Consider the following 16571-nt stretch of genomic DNA (forward strand, 5'->3'; position numbering starts at 1 on the left):
TTTGTTAACAGCTCCTCCAAATAGTGATTTTTCCCTCTAAACTTCTCACATGGTTTCATTTCACTAAAGGTTCAAATGATCCAATATTTCCAAAGATTAGAGAAAAAGTGAAAAGAACTTTGTGCTTTCTTCTTTTTTTCTCTCACATTATTCATCTCATGACCCCTCAAATTTTTCTGGTGACCCTTTGGAAGGGTCCCACCCCTAGTTTGGGAACCACTGGACTAAACTAGCTAACTGTATATAAAGTAGTGTAAACTAGCTCCACCTGATGTCATATACTGTATAATAATGAGTCAGAGGGACCAAACCACTACTTTTACTGTAATACTTTAACTACATCAAACACTTATGTATTTACCAGTAAGTACTTTTACCTAAGTAGGATTTTTCATGAAGGACTTTTACTTGTAATGAAATATTCTTGAATTGCTGTATTGGTACTTTTATTGTGAAGGATCTGAATACTTCTACCACTGCAGAGGGATCTCGAGATAATAGACTGTATAGGAAAGAAAAAAAATATAATTCTGCTTCATAAATTAGGATTCATTTTTCATAGTATAGTATAGTGCCTTTGATATTTACTTTTTTGTGACGTATCGGAGAGTTTGACCTCAAACACTTATCTGAAATCATGAGACAAAATGGTGGAACTGCAAGTAATTGTAATATCTTAAACATGACAGGAAGTTTGGGATTAGTGTAAAAATTTAATTTTTTAATAAAAATAATTTTGTTGCACAAAGGCCAAAACTGACAAGAACACATCCTTACATCTGTGACAAAAAACAAACAAGACCAACATGTAGTAAAACTTTTATTCATTTTTTCCAAGTCAAAAAACAAACAGAACAAAGATACAGAGAATGAGATAATGAATTGATTTCTATACAGTGGCAATTTTAAGTTAAACCTTCCTTTGCCCAGACACGTGAAGTCTTTCCTCAGTTTGAAAACCCTGTCTCGCCCTCGGACGCACACTGACTGCACACGCGTACACACACTCAAGACATTCATACCACCTGGGAGTCCTGATGTCCTGAATTGACTGGACAGCACACAGTTAAGACAACAGGATTGGGATGCAACCAAAGTGGACAAAATATCACAATGTCTTGGGGGGGAGAGGGGGGGGGGCTTCAGTCCACCACAATATTTACTAAGTGCAATTACCAAACCTGCTTCATCTCAAAAGGCCAGCAGATGGCAGTCCTTTCAATTCAAGATCATTTTGGAAGCAACATTTGTTCCACAAAAATCTGACGAATCATTTGAACATTTTCAGAACATAAACCAAAAAGATTCCTGGTGGCATTTTTTTTTTAACCTCCTCAGGACTCCCAGTCAGATCCAACACGCCTTCCCTCCCCCCCTCCCCATGATTCCCATAGTCACAGGTACATACACTGGTAGAAAAGAAAAAAAAAAGAAACACTGATTTTAGAAATGAGGATCACTTGTGGATGAAGAGGGGAAGAGGAAGGAGACCCAGCTAGTCCACGAATTTCAAAAAACTGATCAAATGGAATGAGGAGGTGAAGGGGATAAAACATTTTTTTTTTTCCATTGTCATCAGGCGGACAGACGGTTCCCTCAAACAGTCCCACTAGGTAGAGTCATGTGAGAAAGCACCCATACTCAACGCAAAGTTCACACTAATGTAGTGGGTAAAACTATTATTATTATTATTATTGTCTTTTTGTTTTTAATTCAGAGGCCAAAAGTGCTGTTTCTTTGGACAATCTCTGTTTAAAATAAAATGAAAAAGGTTCACAGGAGGACAAATGTTGCCCTCTGGTGTCCCGAAAAAGTGAAAGCCTTAAAACTGAGCAATTCAATTTTTTTTTTTTTTTTTTGCCCTTGAACTGAAGCGACGCCACAACCCTGGTGACAGCGTGCAACATTTTCTACAAATGTTAGTAAAAAAAGAGCAACGAGGCGTCGCCACGGCAACTCAACTCAGACAGACTTCATCCTCCACCCCTTCCATCCACAGTATCTGAACATGAGCGTCCTGCAAACAGGTTTACAAAGTCACCAAAAGCAAAACAAGAGAAAAGCAAAAAAAAAAAAAAAAAGAATCTTAATTTTTTTTCTCTATTCATATTCACACAGAATAGTAGTTTTCTTAAATAAATCGAATAGTCCAAATAAAGTAAAAACCTGCATACATGTCAGCTATCAGAAATGGGACGAATATTAACGAGAAGTGGGAGGGATTGGGGAAAAAAAAATGTCAACCTAAAGCTTGATTAAAATGTATTAACATGTGCTACTCATGCAAACAATGACAAAAGCAGCAACGCCAAACTAGTATCCCTCGTCCACGTGTGCCCCATTTCCTCCTAGAATCAAAATTAAAGACAGAATAACCATTCTGACAGTTTTGTTTTTTGTTTTTTTTTATAATATAAATCTTTAAATTCCCAGTGTTAAGGGAAGATTATTATCTGGAAAAGTGTTTTTTTTTTCTTTCTTTTTTTTTTTTTGCTTTTGATGCACAAGTCTCCAAAATGGTAAAGAGGACAAGAGGGTGCTGGTGGGTGTTTTTCATGACATCTTTCAGGTTTGTCTTTGGGGTGTGAAGGAGGAAGAGGGGAGGGGGGGGCGGGGGGCGATGGGTATGTAACACTTATGTAGTTAAATGATGTTCGGAGTGAAATTTGTCTTCCCTGCAAGCCAGTTTCTCTCTCTTTTCTATCGTGTGTGAGTATTTCTGCTCGTCATCCAGCTTTTTCTTCGTCCGCATAGTCCGAGCCAATCTTTTTAAATAGGACAAACGCTTGCCTCATCCACGACAAAAAAAAAAAAAAAAAGAAAGAATCAGCAACTGTACTTTTACAAAAGCAGCGAGAGGGGCTAACAAGATACACCTTGGTGAAATATGCAGTAAACAAAGTCTAAACCTTTTAACGCCTCCGTTTTCTTTACAGTTTATGCTTTAGTGATTTACAATCCACTTCTCAAAAAAAAGGCTTTTGGCAATATGTACGCTTTCCAAAAACAGCTATACACCCAACGTTTAGATTGAGAACAAGAGAGAGACTGGATGCAGTAAACTATAAAGTTAAAAAGGGAACCCCCCCACACCCTCCCCCCTCCCCTTATGTGTTCACCACATCTTCCTCTCCTTTTCATTCCCTCTTGGGATTTTTCAGTTTTACTTCAACACCCCGTGTGGAAATTAAAAAACTATTTCAAAAGGCAGCCTTTTTTTTTTTTCCTCCTTCAGGCAAAGCAGTTCAAGTCTTTCACATAATAGTTTTAACTATTTCTCAGGGTCAAAGGGGGGCAACTCCCTCAGATGGTCAAGACTGGGAGGTGGAGGGTGGTTACAGAAGTCCCAAAGTGGAGATTTCCCCAAAGAAACAAGGAAAATGATCACAAATGGGACCCCTGCGGCAAAGCTCCGCCACCTCCAGCTGTCCTTCAGTCGGCCCCTGTGAGGTGACGGGGTTTCTGCGGGCGCCTCCCTCAGCTTCCTCCCCTTCTTCTCCTCCGTAGCTCATCAGTTGTTCTCCTCGTCGCTGTCGTCGGGACTGATGGTCGGGCTGTAGGTGGGCGAGGTGGGGCTGTACCCGGGGGAGGTGGGGCTGTACGTGGAACCTTTAGGACTAGTTGGCGAGTATGTAGGGGATGTGGGTGAGTACTTGGGTGAGGTCGGGGAGTAAGTGGGGGAGGTGGGGGAGTATTTGGGGCTGGTTGGGGTGTAGGTGGGGGAGGTGGGGGAGTAGGTAGGAGAGGTGGGGCTGTATTTGGGGGTGGTTGGGGAGTAGGTGGGGGAGGTGGGAGAGTACTTCGGCGATGTCGGGGAGTACTTTGGCGAGGTGGGTGAGTATTTGGGAGAGGTGGGGGTGTACTCTGGGGAGCTTGGGCTGTACGAGGGTGAAGTCGGGGTGTATTTGGGTGAGGTGGGGGAGTAGGAGGGGGAGCTGGGGCTGTACGAAGGGGAGCTGGGTGTGTAGGTGGGCGACTGCGGGGTGTAACGCGGGCTGGAGGGCGAGTAGGATGGCGAGGTTGGGGAGTATGATGGAGAGGTGGGGGAGTAGTTGGGGCTGGTCGGGGTGTAGTTGGGGGAGGTTGGGGAGTAAGAGGGCGATGTGGGAGAGTAGGAAGGGGAGGTGGGGGAGTAACTGGGCGAGGTGGGGGTGTAGTTCGGCGATGTCGGGCTGTAGCTCGGGCTTGTCGGCGAGTAAGAAGGAGAGGTGGGGGAATAGGAGGGGGAGGTGGGGGAGTAGGATGGAGACGTTGGAGAGTAAGAGGGGGAGGTTGGGGAGTAAGAAGGAGAAGTGGGCGAGTAGCTGGGTGAAGTCGGGCTGTAGCTGGGCGATGTGGGGCTGTAGCTCGGCGAGGTGGGGGAATAGGAAGGGGAGGTGGGGGAGTACGATGGGGAGGTGGGGGAGTAGGATGGAGACGTCGGGGAGTAAGACGGAGACGTCGGGGAGTAGGAGGGGGAGGTTGGGGAGTAGCTGGGAGAGGTGGGAGAGTAAGAGGGAGACGTCGGGCTGTAGTTGGGGCTGGTGGGGGAGTAGGAGGGGGAAGTGGGGGAGTAGGAGGGAGATGTTGGGGAGTAGCCGGGGCTCTGAGGGGTGTAGCCACCGGGGGAGCGAGGCTCGTAGGCGGGAGAGGTGGGCGAGTAGTTGGGTGACATGGCTCCACCTGAAGAGGAGAACAGACAAATTCATCGATAATGAAGAAATTATGTAACAATTCAACTTTATTTTCATTGGCATAAAGACATACTGTAAAAATCTATTAAATATCACTTTTGAGCATTTTAATGTTATTTAAAGTTATTATAAAGTTATTTTTGTACTTAGTTTGATTTCAACATGCAAATAAATAAAGTCCACATTATAATAATTATAAGGATTTTTGCTACTCAGTTGTAACCTAAAAGATAGATTTCGGCAGCGTCTAACCTGGAGATGGGATGTAGGGGCTTGCCGGTCCCGGAGATCCTGGAGACCCAGGAGTAGGAGACCAGGCAGGGGAGTAGCCCGGAGAGAAGCCACTCGCGTCTGAAGCAGCACTCGGGGAGAAACCCGCTGCTCCAGGGGTCATGCCGCTTCCTAGAGGACGAAAAGAAAGAAAGGGCAAAAAGTCAGCGAATAAAATTAAATAATAGCAAAAAAGGAGAAGACTTGCGCAATCTTAGCGTACAACTCACCGACACTGGGGGACCATGCGCCGTAGGCCGGGGTCGCTCCTGTGTTCCAGGGGGTCATGGCAGGGGACATACCGCTCATGGGACTTGGTACAGTGCCAAAGAACATTCCAGTGGCTGGAAAAAGGACAGAGAGAGATTTTAAACATCATATCTCTTACTGAATTTGCATGACGACACATTATACCTAATATAAACAAATCACTAAAATATTTCTCCACTTACGTCCAGCCACGCTGATTCCAGGTATGTTCGTCGGGATCTCCATGCCGTATTTGCACTTCTCCGCATCCAGCAGAAGGTCAAAGCAACCTGTTCCAGCTGGGGCGAGCTGGCCGAGCATGATGTTCTCAGACACACCCTTCATGGGGTCACTTTCACCGTGCGATGAGGCCTCCATCAACACATCCACCTGGAGAAGGAAATGGGAAAACGTCCATTATTGTGCAAAAACATAACTATGGCCTTAAAGGGGGTATATAAAAGTTTTGACTACAAGTATTCTGTTAAGTGATTATCTTCTCACCGTCTCCTCAAAGGAACACTTCATGAGCGGTCCGGTATCTTGACGGTTGATGCCGTGACGCGTGATGGCCATCAAGTGACCGCGGCAAGTCATGGTGTCGCAGAGCAAAGCCAAGTGACGGTAGTTGACGTAGGAACCGTCAAAGGAGATGACGTGGTACAACTCCCTCTCCAGAGCCTTTCGCACAGCCTCAATTCCCAGCACCTAGAGGAGGTGAGAAGTAAGAGGTGAGAAGAAATACCCTCATTCATGCTATTAAAAATAAATAATTTTATATCCGATTCATCACAAGCCATCTGAATTAGTTCATACCGTGAAGATCTCCACGATGTCGTTGGAAGTGGTCCTGACGGGGTCAACGTCCTTCTCGCTGAGGACCCTCATGAGGCTCACTCCGTCTGTCTCAAGGATCCACTCTTGCAGGGCCTTGAACTCACCGTCCTCTGTGATGATGATCTTCTTCTTATTGTCCGTCTGGGGCAAGTGCATGTACACCTGGAGGAGAGGAGATTGACCTTTAAGTTCTCTATTTGTTCCTGACGATTGAGATGGTATGAGATCAATAATGGTCCTGTAGGGGGAAAATGTACCTTGCTGATCTGCTCTATGCCTTGCAGGGTCATGTCTGTCAGCATGTTCGACTCAATGCACCTCAGGAAAACATCATCGTCCATTTTATCCACCACTTCCTCATCCTAGCCAAGAAAAATCCACAGTTATTCAATTATTAATGTGAAAATTGACTAAAGTAATTTATGGTATTGATCGTAACATTACTATTCACCTCTTGGAACTTGTTCTCATCGCTGTTCATGATTCTGATTCGCAGAACAAGCTTCTCAGCGTTGTCGTCATTGAAGATACAGTTCAAGTCATCTCCAAAACCTTGTAGAGAGAACAATAGTAGACATTAAGAAAAAGCGCATTGTGTCTGTCAAAAGCACTAATAGAGAATATGTGTGCTCGGCCGACCTGCGTTGATCTTCTCCGCAATCTGCTCCATAGTCAGCTTGCGATCAGTCATGTGTTTGCGATCGAGCTCGATACGCAGCAGCCACGGGGAAATGCGAGTCACGTCGAAATCTGGCATCTCATAGTAGACGTTAACCCACTCCTGATCCTCGGCCACCACTGTGTTCTGGGGGTTGGGGTCGTAGTAGATGGCGGTGTTGGCCGTCACCTGAGAGAAAAAGGTTTGTTTTTAGTCACTTGTCTCAAAGTCGGATACAATTCTGTTGTTTCTGTGAGGTATTGTATCGATTTTGACACCTTTCGCAGTGTGGTGTGCTCCAGTCGACAGAGGATGTCCTTGGCCCTCTCAGCGTCACGTGCCGCCTGACCCAGCAGGAAAACAGTCAGCGAGGGGGTCTTGGGCCTCTTGGAGATGTTGATCAACTCTTTGAGACGGGGCACACCGAGTGTTACGTTCTTGGCTGACACACCAGCGTAGTGGAAAGTGTTCAGGGTCATCTGGGTGGCGGGCTCTCCCAGTGACTGAGCAGCCAAAGCGCCAACCATTTCACCTGGGTGGGCCTGAGAAAAGAGCAGGAAGTGTGAAATTAACAGAAAAAACCCCCCCACAGATCTTATCCTGGACATTTAATGTCAAGTTGAGATTTGACAACTTACAATGGACTGGTTGAACTTGGTCTCAATCTCTCCCAGCAGCCAGTCGAAAGCCTCTGTGGAAAGGCGGAACTCCTCCGTCATGCGTTTGGAGCAGAGCGTGGAGCGGAGGTGGATGTTGAAGAGCAAAGTGGCGTTCTGCTGGGCCTGCCTGCTCAGGGGATCGTCACCGTTCACGATCACCAGCTTCTTACTCAGCTCGTGAACACCTGAGGAGACACACCGAGAATTGATCAGAGATTAATGAGGTTTCATGAATGTACAGAATATATTGCGTCTAAATAAAATAGAATTTAATGTTGTTTTATGAAAATTAAGTCTCTTAATGTCAGTCCAGATGACACTTTATAATTGCTGTACTCATTACACTGCATAATGTGATCATTTCTGCTCTCTAAAAAAGATTTTCACTGGGACTTTGACTGTTCTACTTGTTATATAACAGGTGTGGATTCACCTTCGTCAGGCGGCTTTAGAGAGCTTTAGAGAGCGCAGAGGCCAGGTCGTGACCTCTTGGCTATAATTCTACAGTACACTTTGTCCGCATGCTTCTACGAAATCCTTTGACTAAGAATATGACTGGAGGAAACTCGTTGAGCGGCAAACTTCGCTGTACAAGCCAAGTTCACAGCACTGAGGTGTGTTTATTTCTTAGCTTACCTTCAACCACCCTTAGAGGATTGAGGTCTGTCGGGGTGCGAGTGTTGATGCGGAAGATCTTCTGAGCGTTCCAGATCATTCTGGCCAAGTTGCACGGCAGCACCACCTGCAAGCGAGGAGGATGATGATGATTGTAATACATGAGTAATTAAGGATTGTGAGAGGCAGACGAAGACACTTTTTTGAATGTGTCTTGCAGATGTGACCACACACACCTTACTGTCCCCGGTGGGGAAGATGGCTCGGAGGATCTCTCTGTCCTCTCTCATCTTCTCAAACTCCTTCTCCAAAGAACCCTGCACGTGGGCGTTGGTCAGCACGTCTTTTACCACGTCTTCCTGCAGTGTTCGCCTCAACGCTCGCTCATTGGTGCAGTCGAACTTGAACCTGGATAGGTTATTGGAGAGGATGAGACATTTAAGTCACTGATTCTAGTAAATTAATGAATGACAGTTGTTTAACCACAATGTTTGGTGCTTGAATTCTGCTGCAATGATCACAAATCTGCAGGACATCAATGCAAATTATCTCAATAAACTACTACTACAACTAATCGTGGTCATTAAAACACTTTAAGTAAATAAAAATGCGGGTGTGTCTCTTACTTCTTTTCAAAAGCCTTGTGTGAGGGTTTGACTGTCGCCAGGTTTTGGAACTCGACGTTCTCTCCTGCCAGGCCGTCCTCCCCGTAGCGCAGCTGGACCACCTGGTTGATGGAGTTACGCACCGTGCCGTCATACTTCACCATCACAGACTCCATAGACTTGATCAGACGACGCTGGATGTAACCCGTCTCGGCAGTCTTGACAGCTGTGTCGATAAGACCCTCTCTTCCTCCCATGGCGTGGAAGAAGAACTCTGTTGGTGTCAGACCGGCCAGGTAGGAGTTCTCTACAAAGCCTCTGCTCTCAGGGCCGTAATCATCCTTGATGAAGTGAGGCAGTGTGCGGTGTTTGAAGCCAAAGGGGATTCGTTTACCCTCCACGTTCTGCTGCCCCACCACGGCAATAACCTGAACGAGGGGTGGAGATCGGAGGTAAACGGATGTCAGGGTCAAGATAACCATTCTTCATTCATCTACTGTGATGTAATGATAGCTAGGTGGACCCTTGGTACCTGTGAGATGTTAATCTTTGAGCCCTTAGAACCGGCCACCACCATGGACTTGAAGTTGTTGTACTCTGACAGAGACTTCTGGGCAGAGGATCCCGTTTTGTCACGGGCATCGTTCAGGATACGATTCACCTGGTTCTCAAAGGTCTGCCTCAGGGTGTTACCAGGGGTTGGCTCCAGCTCGTTGTTGTGGGCTTTCTCGATAACCTGGTGAAAAGAGGGTAAAGGAGATTTAAACATTTTCTATGTTATACTTCCAATGAAAAATGAGTCAAACTTGGAAATAGCCTGTTAGCCTGAGAGCTTGTGAGATGTTTGCGACTTTTTTATACTTACTTCTATCACATCCTGTTTGGCTTTCTTGATGGTGTTCTGGATGTCAAGGTAAGTCTTTGCATCAGCAATGGAGTCACCAATACCAATGGAATGACCTAAAGAAAATATAAAAATAGTAAATATTAAACAATGTTATAAATGAAATTCTGTTTCCTGATGTCTGTCATTCAATACTACCAGAATATATAACATTTCTTACCCTCAATGAGCAGCCAGTTGTTGACCACAGTCTGAATGTTGGAGTAGAAGAGCCTGGTGATGTCATGACCCATCTCCAGGTAGGAAATGTGGACAAGAGAGCCAGCTGAGGTTCCCAGAGACTTCTTACACAAGATGCCCATGATCAACTCACCGTTTTCCACTATGACCTGTGTGAAAGAGTTGAATGTAAGATCACCTGCAATGTATTCAAGTTTCATTTTTTATTCTAAAAAGAATTACACTAGGCTTAGTACCTTTGTGTCTCCGGGTGAGATGTGTTTGTAAGGGCCGCTGTCTTCATCGTCAGGGTGGGTGCTGTGCGTTCTGATGACGTTGATGTGTCCAGGAATGATGAGGCTGAAGATCTGCTTGCCTGTCCACAGGGGACGGGGTTTCAGGATGGCCGGCTGCGGCATTTTCCCATCCCAGGTGGAGAGGAACATGAGGAGGTTCATCACTTCACCCTGTGGTGGAGAATGTGATGAAAGTTTAGCACAGAATAACCAAAAATAACGCTCTACATTTATATGTTTAGTATTTAAAACATCTTACCCTCTCTAAGAAGACGTCTCTTTTGGTGAATTTACGCACAGCTGTGAGGGTGTCCTGCACAATACCCATAACGGGCCTGTTGGACTGGGGTGTGACAATCATACGCGGCACCATGGCTAACTCCTGAATCTCTGCCCTCGTCTCAAGGGACTGAGGCAGGTGGAGGTTCATCTCATCCCCGTCAAAGTCAGCATTGTATGGGGTGGTGACACTGTAGGGAGATAAGATGAAATGTTAGAGCTGCTACACTATTACAATCTGTTTCATTTGACACTGACAAGAATCTCAGTCAGAAACATAACTATGATATTAGTTACAGGAAACACATGTATACAAGCAAGCATGGTCGGGTCTCTATTTGATACCTGAGGTTGAGTCGAAATGTAGACCAGGGCAGAATTCGAACTCTGTGCCCCATCATGGACATTTTATGTAGTGTGGGCTGTCGGTTGAAGATGACGATGTCCCCATCACACATATGCCTTTCCACCTAAAAGAACAAAACCATTAGTTTTAGTCATGACTAAAACAACATTATAATCATGATATGTTCAAAGCATATTGTTCTATAGCTACTTGTGTTGTTTTTTTTTTAATATCTTGCCTTGTAGCCAATCTGCAAATGAAGGTCACTTGGTTTGGGGTGAAATCGCAGATCAATTCTGTCTCCGTTGTCACGAATGATGTATTTGGCTCCAGGGTACTGGCTGTTGCCTCTTCGTACGAGCTCTTGCAATCTAATAAATCATGAGAAAAAATAAGGTGACGTCAAATTTGATGCAAAAGGTTTTAGTATACAGCTTTTTACACTTCACATAAAGTTTAAATCGTATAATTTCTCTTGTTGTACCTGTCAATGTTAAAGGGTGTGACGATTTCTGGGAAGGTCATATTGGCTGCGATGGATCGTGGTACGCCGACTTGGTCGATTTGTAGGTTGGGGTCTGGGGTGATGACAGTTCGGGCAGAGAAGTCCACACGCTTTCCCATCAAGTTACCTCTGACTCGGCCTTCCTTCCCCTTTAGACGCTGTTTTATGGATTTGAGAGGGCGGCCAGACTTTTGCATTGCCTGGAAAAAGGAAACATTACCACAATTTAAGTAAAATGAAACATAATGACATAATTGATATGAATGTATATATGAGTGTTACAAATACATTTTCTTATCAATCATACATAAGTATAGTTATGATTATAATATAATCATAAACACACCCTTGGCAGGCCTGGCAATTCATTGTCCACCATGGTGGCAACATGAAACTGAAGCAGTTTAACATCCTCTGCTATGACGTGAGCTGCTGCACCACTCTGCTCGTTTCTTCTCAGTTGGTTGTTGATCTTGACAATGTCAGCCAGTTTGTGTGTCAAGTCATCCTTTTAAAACAAAAAAAAATATGAATTTGTCATCAAGTACAGATCTCATTTTTAAACAGTTTGAACGCAACTAAATATTCAGTCTGGGGTCATATCGTCTTACCTGGTTGCGAGCAGAGCCCTGCATGACTACAGCAGGCCTGACAGCCAGCGGAGGCACAGGCAACACTGTTACGATCATCCATTCTGGTCGGGCGAACTTGGGGTCCATGCCCAAGATGACGTCCTCTTCATCTGAGATGCGCTTGAAGATCTCATGCACACGTTCAGGGCTCAGCAGGATTTTCTTCTCCTGAGAATCCTCATTGACGTGCTTCCACTCGGCATACAGCTCCAGGCCAGAGCGTCTGATACGTGGCTGGTAGCGCCCACAACCACCATGGCCCTGCACAAGTGACAAAGTAGAACACGAAAGGAACAGTGTGAAAAGTGTAAAACAGAAGAGTTATCTCACACTTGGTGTTGAATGAGAACTGAGCAGTGATGAATGTTGAAAGGTGAAATACTCAATAATTTGAACAAAACTTCTCCAAATACCTTCTCCTTGGTAATGTCCTCCTCGGTCTCCTGCTGTTCCATGCCGAATTTGTTGTCCATCTCCTCTCCCCCTTCACAGATATTTTTTCCTTTGCACAGCTCGTACACGTGTGTCAAACGTTTCCTTGGCTGCCCTTTAGATTTTATCAGGATGTCTTTGATCTTTGGATTATTCTGGAGGTAAGCGTAACAGAAGCAAATTAAGCACCAAAATCACAAAAGTGCCTCGGTTGATATATCACACTGTTACATCCTCATGTAATTTTTGTGTAAAAGTAGTGTGCTGAATATACTTACCGAATCCACTAATAGCTTGGAGCAAAAGAAGCACACACATCGTAGAACCTTCATTATCTTTGTTACAAAGCCGACATGGAAAACTGGCTTTGCCAGTTCTATGTGCCCAAAGTGCCCTGGACACTCTGTCATGTTGCCTAAGGGAAGAACAGCCATATAAATAATATTAAGTTATGACATGAGATAGCAGTCAACTAATCAATAATATTTTTCATAATATGAAATGTTGACATAACATCATACCTGCACATGTCTGACATCTTCCACTTCGTTCTATGACCCCTTGTCTTGGGTCCATAAGGCCACCAAGTTTAGGACGCCCACCCTCTGTTGTTTCGGGGTATTTGATCCCCCCTTCAGTAACTGACATCCGTTTCTAAGGAAACAACAATAATATATGTAAGTTGATGCTACAATAACCAGCATGTGATCATCTACTATCAGTGCTAGAGCATAAATTTCCATAAATGGTTTGAAATGTCAGTGCTGCATTTCCATAACTACATCCATCATCCACATAAGTGACTTCATCTAAATTTGCAAAAACCATAAATCAAGGCTAGAAAATATGAAAACGGAATTTTAAATAAATGTAGACAATTAAAGTGTCCAAAAGTAACAGTATGCTGCTATGGATCTAATTTAACGTCTGACCAGAAATGTTTAGGCTCTAGCGTCAGTAATTACATTATCAATCCCGGGGTAAAGAAAACATGCATTTCTGACTTTATTGAAATTACCTTTTATTTCATTTATTGTATCAGAAAACACACCAAAGCTTACAATAGTGGTAAAAATCAAACAAGCTGTGTCTGTAACGATTAGCCATAAAGTAACTTAACCAAGATGTCTACTTACTGATGGCCTTACAAGGTACATTGCATCAATAAAAAGGGGGTTTAATTCATGTGATAGCCTGTTGATAATGTTGTGCTTTAAGTTTTTCAAACTTCCTGTAACATGCTAGTTAGCTCAAGCGCCACCAGCCTGACATAGCTAGGCTAGGCTAGGCTAGGCTAACAGCGAGCATTTGTCTTTGTAAACAGAACCGTGTCTTTGCCACATATGTAAAACTACAAGATTAGTCGAAAAGCTATAAGAGTTGTGTATGTGTGAATTAATTTTTTAAAAATCCCCATTTCCCCCCCAAAAGAAAACCTACAAGCTCATCTGGGCTGATGATGCCGAACTGAACTCTCTTGATCGTGCGCAATGGGCATGCGCTGTCGCCGGAGGGCGGTCCGTGCATCCTGTCTATTCAAAGAGACGCGTCCTTCCTCGGCACGCCGCTTTGTGAGCAGGAACAGCCTTTAAAATAGTCACCACGACTCTGGTCAGGCCGCCAACGGTGACCGGAAAGTCTCCGAAGGCGATATCCCAGGGGACCTCTGATGTCGGTTGCCTTTAAAACCAGTTTATTTATGTTTTGGTCCTAAATAAGCTGGCCACCAACTGTTCCCTTCCCTTTTCCTGATCTACACTCCGGAGCGCTCTGAGCGCTTCTGAGCGTGTAACCAGCCAACGCTTGCTTATATAGACTGAGTGCCTGCTACGGGGTCGCTAACACAAAAAGGCAGGGACTGACTGTGCGGAAGGTGGGACATGGATCTCTGTAGTAAAACGCTCATTGGCCATTCAAGGCGCTCTTATGAATAAATAATTATGTCTCACGTACAGCCAATGAGAGAGCACGTTTATCTTTTAGACGAATCAAAAGTAAAGGCGGGCGCTGATTTAATCAGAACTCGTTCCTATTGGCTTTATTAAAACAGAGTGGGCGTTGCCACGTATATTTTGCATGTAATGTTTAAATATCCAATCAGGCTGCTCTCGATTGGTCCGCTTCATCATTAATATTAAGTAGTATAACGACGTTGACCAATGGTTACGAAGATATACACCTTATTAGAATAATTTCAACAAAACCCGCCCTTTTTCCCGACATTTGCCGATGGTGGCCGATGTGAGTTTCTTCCCTCAGAGCAAAAATAAAAAAAATCTCTGTCCTCCCGTTCGTCTCGCTGTGGATCAACCTGGGCTCTAAGAAAAGAGGCTCAGGGCTTGAGGCCTGTTCAGATCCTCGATGAAACAGATGAAAACTGTCGAAATACACGAGTTTTTCCACATCGAAACATTTTATAAAGGATTATTTTCCGAGTTCTAATAGTTAGACGTCGACTTTCGGGGTCCCCGTCCGCTGATTTTTTTGGATCCACGGGACTTTGACGCAAGCCTCGGACTAGCCTGCGAGTGGTGGCCGGACCTGTGGACTGGAGTCTCCGCACGCTGTATAGGAAAGTCCGGGGAAAGCCTAGGGTGTTTTTTTAATGGTTATTTTTCATCTGATTTTGATATTTTTTACATCTGCATGTCCTGTGTGTAATTTTCTATCGGATTGTATTGCTTGATCTTTGTTATGTGTTTAATATTTAAGCGAAAATTTAATTTTATATCGTAGGCCACGTTTCGAAAGCAGCCCGAAATGACTCGTTTTTGGCGGTTTAACGTTAACTTAGCATTAATCCGCTATTTATACCATCAGCTTTTTACTTGAATCACTCAAAAAATGTAAATATTAACAAGTAAAACACGCCGGCTAGCTACATTATTAATACTATCATTAACATTTCGCTTTCTTAGCAGTAAAGCTAAGTGATTTTGGTTGACTTTAGCACAAGATAGGACCAAAACGACCATGTATTATTACCTATTATTATAACACATAGCTATATAATTGTTACGTATAATAATTGTAGCCTTTAGAGCAATATTTAATGAGTTAAAGTGTTATTGCCTGTTTAATGCTAAGGCTAGCAGCATAGTGATTTAGCCTCGGGAGGACAAAACGTCCAACTTAGCTGCCAAAGAAGGTAATTATTATCTTTTTAACTCTCCTAATGTTGCGAATAGACTAATATCAATGTTAAGGCTTTACAGTGTTATAATCTCACACTGGTGACTATAATAAAGACTGTAATAAGCAGCGTAGTTGGACGGTGTTAGCGCTCAACATGGCGGTCTTTGCTGCTTCTTGTTGTGAAGAAAGATGGAGGCTGCTATATTCTTGGTGGATAACTTAACCAGCCAACTAGCTACGCATTTCCATTAATGTCGAGCCGGTGATTTAGAAATACTGACTCATACTGGCATTATGATATCTTAAAACTATTTATTTTTTAATGTGTTACATTTTGAGGGTGTTAGGATATAAAGTACGGACGCTGCTGGGAAGTTTGCTGGCCTGTGTTTTAGTCGTCTTGACTCCTCGTCGCTGTCGAGAGTTGAAGCCATTTTGCTATCTAACTACGTGCATATTAGTGTCTTTTTTGATGGGATACACTCGCTATTTATTCTGTTATATCACACAAACAGGTGGATCTCTAGTGATTATGATCATATAAGCGGTTTTATGCCACACGTCTTGATTTTCTTATTTGTTTAGTTGAAGTTGAGGTGATGTTAGTATTAATCTTGTTTTCAGAGACTAGGGGGATGTCATTAGCTTTTGTTACACAATAGGTTTATCCGGTTAGCTCCTGTTAGTTGTACCCAAAGTAAGGTTTGTTGATGGTTAAAGTGTAACATTAGCTAAATAGTTCACTTTTGGCAATGTAGGATCCTTTTGAGAGGTAAACATTCCCATTGTCTCATTCAAGCAGTGCTGTGGCATTTGTACAGGGTGCTCATGACCCCCTTTTTTTAATGTTTTGTTTCTGTGCTGTAAAAAAAAAAAAAGAAAGTGGAAGTAAATGTTGTAGTGGTTCACCCACCTCTACCTCTGTGCTATAATTGCTGTGATTGCATAATGTCAATCTGTTGTGTTTATGCCATGTAATGACTCAATAACAACAATTGTCACTTTGTTATATTTTTTTTACTGCCTTTTTAAATTAAATAAAGACACTGGACTGAATATGATGTACTGTGGGGTTGTTTTCTTTACTGGAATTTAAACCATGTTTCATTTTTACCCATGATTAATTTAATGCCAACACATATCAATCATGTTAAGACAGTTCATATGCACAGCTGATGAGTTTTTGTGCCTTTTACCAGCATGAACATGCTTCTTTGCCAACGTTTCTTGTTGCCAGGTCCAGCAGAGGAAAGCATCAGTCAAGCTCAGAAGCCAGGATAGATGCCACATCCGCAGTATCCTTACGGAGGCAAAACT

The 16571-nt window shown here is 43.6% G+C and overlaps 1 protein-coding gene across 1 annotated transcript; it reads right to left on the bottom strand.

Moving 5' to 3' along the window:
- Positions 1–807: 807 nt before the first annotated feature.
- Positions 808–13877, bottom strand: polr2a (RNA polymerase II subunit A). Its single transcript, XM_053342978.1, has 28 exons — positions 13560–13877; positions 12641–12773; positions 12398–12534; positions 12101–12274; positions 11667–11948; positions 11402–11563; positions 11035–11255; positions 10789–10921; positions 10550–10674; positions 10185–10395; positions 9887–10096; positions 9631–9799; positions 9432–9526; positions 9099–9302; positions 8588–8994; positions 8198–8369; positions 7983–8088; positions 7326–7531; positions 6966–7229; positions 6669–6876; positions 6481–6581; positions 6287–6391; positions 6009–6191; positions 5697–5900; positions 5396–5582; positions 5174–5287; positions 4926–5075; positions 808–4662 (listed from the first exon to the last, which is right to left on the bottom strand). Exons 1-28 carry the CDS (start codon positions 13644–13646, stop codon positions 3512–3514), a joined length of 5901 nt encoding a protein of 1966 aa, XP_053198953.1. The 5' UTR covers positions 13647–13877; the 3' UTR covers positions 808–3511.
- Between the last annotated feature and the right edge of the window lie 2694 nt (positions 13878–16571).

Source organism: Scomber japonicus, chromosome 22, assembly GCF_027409825.1.
Source record: "Scomber japonicus isolate fScoJap1 chromosome 22, fScoJap1.pri, whole genome shotgun sequence".
Lineage (NCBI taxonomy): Eukaryota > Metazoa > Chordata > Actinopteri > Scombriformes > Scombridae > Scomber > Scomber japonicus.